Source organism: Sinocyclocheilus anshuiensis, unplaced genomic scaffold (genome assembly GCF_001515605.1).
Source record: "Sinocyclocheilus anshuiensis isolate Anshui unplaced genomic scaffold, SAMN03320099.WGS_v1.1 scaffold729, whole genome shotgun sequence".
Lineage (NCBI taxonomy): Eukaryota > Metazoa > Chordata > Actinopteri > Cypriniformes > Cyprinidae > Sinocyclocheilus > Sinocyclocheilus anshuiensis.
The window spans coordinates 723,422-731,963 of NW_015536561.1; the positions used below are offsets into that span (position 1 = coordinate 723,422).

Sequence of the window (8,542 nt, forward strand, 5' to 3'; positions counted from 1 at the left end):
AGTATTGACCAAGTTCAGAGGCTGTCATATGTGGATCAACTTACTATGTTGTGTATTTTCAACAGTTTCAATATGAAAAATAACTTTTATATTGATTCAATGGATTTATTGCATTTTGAAGAAAAAAAAAGTGTCATGGATTTATTGCATTTTGGGATTTTATACAAAATCTTTGAAAACCAAAATCTGGATTTGAATTGTTAATGTTATCATAACCTAAAGATGCTATGTGAAAGTTTGAAACAGAAAATAGTGGTTTTCATCTTGCCACTTTCTTGGTAAAGATAAAATGGATTTATAGCGTTTTGGAACCAAACTCTTCATATATATATATATATATATATATATATATATATATATACTGTATATATAATAACTTTTGCTTTGTTGTATTGCATCAAGTTGCTCACTTCAAGTGTAGACATGGTTATGCATCCACTGCCAAAATAATCAGCCTTTTGTTTTTCATCCAGTCCATATATTTGTTTATAATTGTATTAATTTATTAGAAAACAATTTGATGCTTGGAGGGAATCAGTGAGTGGTCTGGATATAAACACTTTGAACTTTCCCAACTCACGTACTCTGATTATACTATTCTTGCTATCAAAGTCTAATAGAGTAAAATTGGATATTATATATTGTGTTGACATTGAAAGAATTTTCTAGAGTCATTAAATGCTCAGCGCCTATGTGATAACAACTGCAAATTTGGCCTGGCCAATAAGGACTTTGTCAGGCACTAATAGCTAAAGGCAATGTGTAAAGGCTAAATATCTCTAGTGGGACAGACTCAGCGTCCCTAACGGACACACTGTGAGAGGAGAATAATAGTAACTGTTGGGTGTTTGGCAGTGTAATAAAGAACCTGGCTTAAAAACCTAGGGAACATAAACCTTACCGTAAAGTCCTAAATCAGCATCCCAGTCATCGACAGGCCTCCCAGGAAGAGGAAAGCTGAAGGCACTCTTATCTGAGGTCAGTGGAAGAGGGACTTTGGGATTGCACTTCCTCATCAGCTGGATCACCGGTTCCACCAGAGATTCAAGGCCTTTCATGGTCAAGCAGGTCTTCAGATGAAATGCAATCGGTTAGAAATACTTCAAGGTGCTACATGTGATTTCTAAGTGACATTTCCTCTGGGCAAAATATGCATCAGAAGAAAAAAATTGCTTCTTTACAGCACATTAGCAGACAGAGCATGGTAATGTCTAGAGCCAGTTTACTTAGTAAGTAAAGCACAGTACGATTCAAAGGGCAAAAATGAAAGCATCAGGAACAGAGAAACGTAATTACAGAAAGTAGTAAAAAAAAAAGTACCAAAGTACAAAAAATTACCATGATATGACAAATAACGAGAACTTTGGGACCAAATAGTGGGCCAAAATATCACCTGAGTGGTCTGGAAGAGAAGACTAATGCCACCTTCAGCGACCAGGGCATCTCTGCCGACAGCTGAGTTGGCGGCACGTTGCAGACAATGAAGTAGGGCTCTAAGGATAGGAATGTTCGTAAGGTTGACGTCATTGTTGTGCCAGTCTTCGTACAGCTTCAGAAGATCTGCGATGTAGCCTTTCGCGATGGCAGTCCGACAGTTGACCTCTGTAGAAGAACATGAAGAGAACATTCAATATCTTTATAATAGACGAAAAAGTTGTTGTTTTTTTTACCCAGAAACATAAAGATTCTCCCTAAAGCAGTAAAAATGTGGTCACATTTAGCATTAATTTGCTAATTTTCGGCAATGAAATCCATACACGTGATTAGGAATTTTGTGTGAGGCCGAAAAATTTCGCCTAATGAAACCTCACCTTAAGAATTGATTCAAGCCAGAGATCAAAGTTTACTGAAAAACAGCTGATTTGATATTTACTGTTCAGCCTAACCAACAGCCTAAAAATGTAATGTTTCATCAGAGAATACGTCTTGCAGACAGAAGCTACTACAACTGTAGCTTTCCAAGCTAAATGTTAATCGTAATAACAGTAGTTAGCTACACTACAAGCTGTTAACAAACAAACCATCAAAACAAACTGATTCACTAAAATTAATCGGACAGTATTACACCCAGATAGCACAGGTACGTCTGCAAGATGTCTGTTAAAGATCGCTTCATCTAGAAAACATCTGCTGTGTACAAACATCTGATAGACAACTTTAAGATGTCAGTTTTAGATACATTCTAAATCATAAACATCTTAAAGACGTTTTCTAAACATCTATTTGACATCTGATAGGAAACGTCCTATAGACGTATTGCAGATGAGCAAACACTCTAAAAAATACGTCTTGCAGATGTAAATGCAGACGTCAAATAGATGTCTCCGGGATGTACGTGTGCTATCAGGGGTAGCTTACCAAGCTAAATGCTAATCATATTAAAAGCAGATAGCAACACTACAAACTGCTAACAGCTAAAGCAAACTAAATATTTTGCACTAAAAAAAGAAGCAATATGACAAACAGAGACTTCTGTGAATCATTGAATCATTACGGTTTGAACCAGTTGAATAAAACCACCTGAACAAACTGATAACACTTGCCAAAACAAATCGGACAATGCTAAATATGGTAAATATAGGAGCATGTTTATCTTGTGCTACACTTCTTGTTGGAAAAAACAGAAGTGGTAACGTTAAAGAAATGACTCTACTTTTGTTTATTACCACTGCTGGCAGAATATGCATCTAAAAAAAACAACAACCTTGCTCATGCACAATAGCGTTATTATTTGTCTGGGTCTTAATGTACCAAAAGTTAGAAATAGGCTAATATTTATTGGAAGCATCTGTATGTATCATTCATATTCAAATTGACCTCTCTTTTGCTCTCACTTTCTCATGTCACGCTCTGTTGTGCTGTTTATTAATAAAATGTAATAAGAACATACATCATTCGGGCACTAAAGAGCCATATCAACAGAATGCAATAACACCGGGATGATGGAGAGGGCACAAAAAAAGCATGTGACTCTGCCTGTCAGAGCGAAAAGATTTCTCAGTATGGCACAAAAGGTTAAATGAGATAAAAAACAAGATGGACTTAAGATTTAATTTCCGTTCTTTAAGCCAGTGATAGGTCTGGTGCCTGAGTTAAGCGCAGTTATGTCTCATAGCACCCCTTATTCTCCATGTCGGCAATCAGTATATCATGAACAAGAATACGGCCAGCTAGGGTCTTGTTCTACTAAATATTAGGACACTGATGACTCGACTACTTGCGATGCAATTACGGGGTCACACACAATATAGCTAGTATCAATAACGTCGCTGTGTAACATGCATCATACATCTTTGTTGTATCTGTTAAATGTACAGTGGCATTATGAAATATGAGTTTGGCCTTTATTTTTTATTAAGAAAAACAATACATCTATAATGACATTCACACATAAATATAAAATATGAAATAAAACTAAATATATATTTTTTGTGTGCAAAGACTAGTGAAGTGAACTAGCAAGCAGATCGAGTCTAACATTTGTTACTCATCTTACTGTGACAATTAGGTTTCCTTTTTACATGTACAATATTTACTGTCAATTCTAATTGAGAATACTGAATGAGAAGCAATAAAACACCAGGACGCAATTCTTTGTTAATGCCAAGAATCTGTATCTTAGCAACCCAATTAACTTCTGATATTTAATATCAAAATGGCCATTTTACTATAAACTCAAGCTGTCCACTACGAATTCAAAAAGCGACCTCATTTAATCACCGCTTTAGATGAACCAAACAAAAAGGGTTACATCATTGCTGTGCTTAGTATTCAATGTTTTAAATGAATTAACGCTTAATTCAGAGCTGATTGGAGTTGTTTTTTTTCTTTACGACTTTATTTCAAAACCTTGTTTGTTTGTTGTCTGCTAGGGTTTGGCATTAGCATGTTGCTAATCTAACAAGGCAATACTGGAATAAGCATAGAAATACATAGATTACACAAATTAATTTTTAATATAAAAAAAGTCTGGTTTTGCCAGCCCCTTTGGGTGGATTTTTCACAGAGTTTGTTGCTTATTGGATTGCCTTCTATGCCAAAAAATTCAGGCAAAGCTGCCTTATATATCAAAAAAAAAAAAAAAGTTAAAATATTAAGAGTAAATATAGTATATATAAATATAGTTTAAATAAAGATATAAAAATAAACAGTATAAATATAGATATAAAATTAAAAAATGTCAAACAAAAAAGTAAAATGTTAAATAATATTAAAATAAAATTATAAAAAAATATATATCATACATAAAAGAACCTGGAAAAGGTTGCAAACACCCATCAACTGCTTATTCAAATTAACTACATGTTTGCAGCACTGCACAAAACCTTGAGTCCAATTGGGACCAACTACTTAATTCTGATCTGCTTTGTGGTTTCAGAAATTCAATAATAGCATTACAAACAGAGAAACAGCTCTTCATAATGCTATTGGTGAAGTGGAAATTGTAGTTCATGTGTACAATTAAATGGAGGTATTTTTGTACCCATGTCTTATGCAAATGTATTTACAAGTCGACCTCTGGGACCTCACAAACACCTAAAACGGTTGCACAGGAAACAGTTACAATTAAATGGCCATTTTGGTATTATTCCAAATGGAAAGTGATGCATTTTAATGCCATTTCAATTCTAGCTCGTTTTGGTTGCATTGTTTCTATCTGTCTGAGCAGAGGATTTGTTTCAGATTCACTGTGTGTCTTCCGCTGATCTCTTTCCAGGACTGAAGTGACATTATTAAATCAATGTTTGAAAGCCCGCCTGCGAATCTGTCAAAAGAATTTCCACTCTCCTTGTTTTAAGAGAAATCCTCCAAGCTCAGTATTCAGTTGGTTCCTCCATAAATCTCTCCAGCCGAAGACGCTGAGAGAAGGGGCAGGGGGCTCCATGCGAGGGAGTTCGCTGGACTCTCTGCCCAAAGTCTCCTTGCTTCTGATGAAGGGGTTGGAAAGCGGCCAATCGCGCTGTGCGATCAGTGCACATAATGGAAGCCGTAACGGAGAGCAGCGGGAGTGTTTGTGATATGAATGAAGGTCAGCGGTATTTACTTCCACGAGCGCGCAAAACAATCAGTGATGGAATTACAAAAGGAAATAAGGGAAAAAAGAACATCACTTTCACGTTGTTCTGGGTAGTTCCGAAGCCTGTGTTGTGAATACTTCCTTGGCTTGTATCCCTCCTGAACTCCCAGTATGGGAGTCATGAACTTAAAAACACTGCAGTTCTATGACTTGCACAAATACAGCAATCTGAAATATTAATGTCTGCGATGGTTTCTATCAGGCTTGGACTTCTTGAAGGATTTTTTGGTGCTGCTAATGTAGCCAGAGGGCTTCTAGGAGTTTAAAGCAGGGTCTGTGAATACAGTGGAATATGATTTCTCAGAATATGGAAATGTCCTGTCATCGTGGACTCCGGAGATTCTGTGTCTTATAATCACTGGTACAAATGTCGCAGTGCATATCTGATGTGTATAAAACATGACAATACTTCTGCAAAGCTCGCTGGAGGAAATATGGCCACGTTAGATGATTATCAAGCTCTCGCCACGTCCTCCGGAGAAATAAAAAGCGCGCAGACAAAAGGCACAGACAACTTAGCTTTGCTAAACCGAGGAGAATTAATTGTGGCATCACTGGCCAGATGTGTTTCTTTTAGAGCAGGCTCCTAAAAGCCCCACAGAGCATTGCGTTATTCACAGGCTCGCTGACTGCAGAGCTTCAACAGGTGCAGCGGCTGTGTTCTCAATGGGAGAGAGAAGGATGGGACTCACAGAGTCACACTGACCCCTGCAGGACGACAGATTAACTGCAGGTAGCGTGGACTAAAACACACACACACACACACACACACACACATATACATACATACACGGAGAGAATAATAAAAATATATATTTTATTCATTTCATACATAATTTATAACCTGTATGTATGTGTATATGTTTAAAAGGATTTTAAAAAATTGCAAAAGTGATACTATATATTATTTAAAATATGTATGCACTATATAAAGTAGACAGCAAACCTTAAAATAAATAAAAACACAAATATAAAACCTTTGGAACAGAGCTTTGAAGCCAAGCATGCTGGGAGAATTTGTCTCCAGAAACATTATTGTGATGCCCCAGCATGTTTACAAAAGTTAAAGCAAAAGGAACTTACTTGAGCATAACATTGCAGCAAAAGCATCAGCGGCTGCCCTGTGAAACAACAGAAAACACATCTGACATTACAAAATGTATATGAGGCATTTCATTTCTGCAGTTGCGTCATGTGTGCACCATTCTATCCCCCTCCGAAGACGCATAAAGCTAAGTACCGTGGGCACACATCCAGCTGCACTTAGCATTGGCGGGGTGGTGGAGAGGCTGCCGCCTTGAATATATATATAAAAAAAATAAAAAAAAGATTCCTGTCATTGTGATCATAAGCATTTATTTTGCAGCGACAGGGCTGCTGATTCAGCAGAGTCTCCATATTCCTCTACCCAATACAAACGGGGCAAACGTAGAATAATTATGAATGGATTTGCAACAATCTGCCAATAAATATCGCCACCGGCCTGTCGGATTGACAAAATCGAATGCCTTGAAATATGAGGAGAGAGCAAGCTACGTTTTTGAGCTTCTGAGATGGAAAAGCCGAAAATAAAGATTAAGAAAAAGCTTAATCAAGAAAGAAAGATAGATAGATAGAAAGGCTCTCTGCTTTCTACATCTACATCTTTGCTGCATATAATGTTGTGTAAGACCAAATCAAGTGGTGCATTTGAGACTGAGCCAAAGAAAGGCTTTACTTCGATTAACCCAACCAATCAAAGCCTAACCCTAAAATCAGAGCTATTATTGGTTATTTTCAGAGCCAGAAGCATGTTCTCCTTGTGCAAATCCCATTTCGCACTGTAGAAGACATACTATTCTAACATACCTCTCATTTCACTTCATTAATCATTTCATTGTGCGTCTTATTGTACGCTTGGGTTCTTTTCTACAACTAAAAAATAAAAAAAATACAAATCTTGGTTCTAGGCGTGTGCGGCGCAACGGTCTCCTTTGTGCCATCTTCACAAACAGAGCTATCAAGCCAATTTCAACTTTCAACACATCACAATTGGAATCATCTCAGAGTTGTTGATAGGGGTCACACTGCAGCGATGGACAGCATTATCGTCGCCGCTGGGATCAAGACAAGACACTGAGCAGATCAATGTCAACACCACGTGTGTTGAAAACACATGCACTGTGAGCAACAGCAATGGGCCTATTATCTACATGGGGGTATTTGGCTTTAAATGCTACCCTTGTCATTCTACTATCAGACTCTGTTACTGTTTGCTGACCTAGACTCAGACTCAAATAGTCTGTTCACGGACCATCTGGTGAATGTTCCACATAAAATAGGCAAATTCTAATTTCATATGAATGGAGAATGTCTGAATTCATGGACTGAATTGTGGTAAATAGATGGACAGAAAGAACGAACGAACAGACAGATAGAGACAGATAAACAGATAGATAGACAGACAGACAGAGAGAGAGGCTCGGTTAGGCAAGACTTTGTCTCTCTCTCTCTCTGTTTCTCTGGTCACATGACATGGTAAATCTTGAAAAGCTCATTGACTTACTGCAGTATGTAGCCATACCCCTACAGTGCACAACATTGTTAGGTCTCTATCACAGAGACAATATGTCACTCCCTGTTCACCAACCGCAAGAGAGCACAAACAGCCCAGCGGTGTAGCAGACAGGAGCTCGCTGACGCAAAACCGCTATTCTGTCCTCAGGATAGTCAAGCCGCTTTACCCGCAGCCTCTCTGTTTGTGGACACTGGGAGCTCCATAAAGAAATCATATCATATCTCGCCTCTGCCGCTGTCGGAGTCTTTGAGTCATGCTGCTGACATTAATGCAAACAGTGGCGTATTGCAATTTCAGAGGCAGGCAAATGCCATTGTTTCCCCACGCTAACGGCTTGTCGGTTCTTTGAAATGACACGCGGTATCAGTCAGTACTACGAGCATCAGTGCGCAGATGTTCTGCAGGGATTTGAGCTATGAGGCCGAGCTGTCAGCAGAAAGCCAAAGCAGACAAATTTGACAATATGGAAGATCTGTTGATCTGTTCCGCCTGTGCGCTGAGTATTTTTTTCATATTCATCAGAGAGTGAACAGAGAGAAATTCTTAACGTAGGTTCGAACTCTTTGCAGCGCACTGTAAAGGCCTCAGAGGCCATTTTTAGCCCATGTATGTATTACAGATATATACTCTTTCAAGTGATACTGAAGTGCTGTCAGCGGATGGATGGAACAGCTTGTGACATTTATACTCTGAGTTTACATGATTTCAGCGTGGGCAAAACAGTTCTGCAAAGAGGGATACTGGATATGAAAGTGCAACTTTCCCAGACTGATTAGTTCATTGAAGTGTTTAAATGGTGAAATGCATAATCGCAAAATATATAAAATGTAAAAATTATATTCTTGCTTATACTGATTAGTGAGCAGTAAATACTGCATGCTAAAGAGAGCCAAAAGTGACTTTCGCAC

At 38.0% G+C, this 8,542-nt stretch overlaps 1 protein-coding gene across 1 annotated transcript in view; it reads right to left on the minus strand.

The window, feature by feature from the left end:
- LOC107701621 (cytosolic carboxypeptidase 4-like) overlaps positions 1–8,542 on the minus strand; it is a 237,154-nt gene that overhangs the window by 132,536 nt on the left and 96,076 nt on the right. The window contains exons 8-10 of the mRNA XM_016503665.1: positions 6,161–6,198; positions 1,394–1,602; positions 902–1,070 (exon numbers count right to left, since the gene is read on the minus strand). Coding sequence (XP_016359151.1) covers positions 902–1,070; positions 1,394–1,602; positions 6,161–6,198 — 416 coding nt within the window. The remainder of the gene's footprint in view (positions 1–901; positions 1,071–1,393; positions 1,603–6,160; positions 6,199–8,542) is intronic.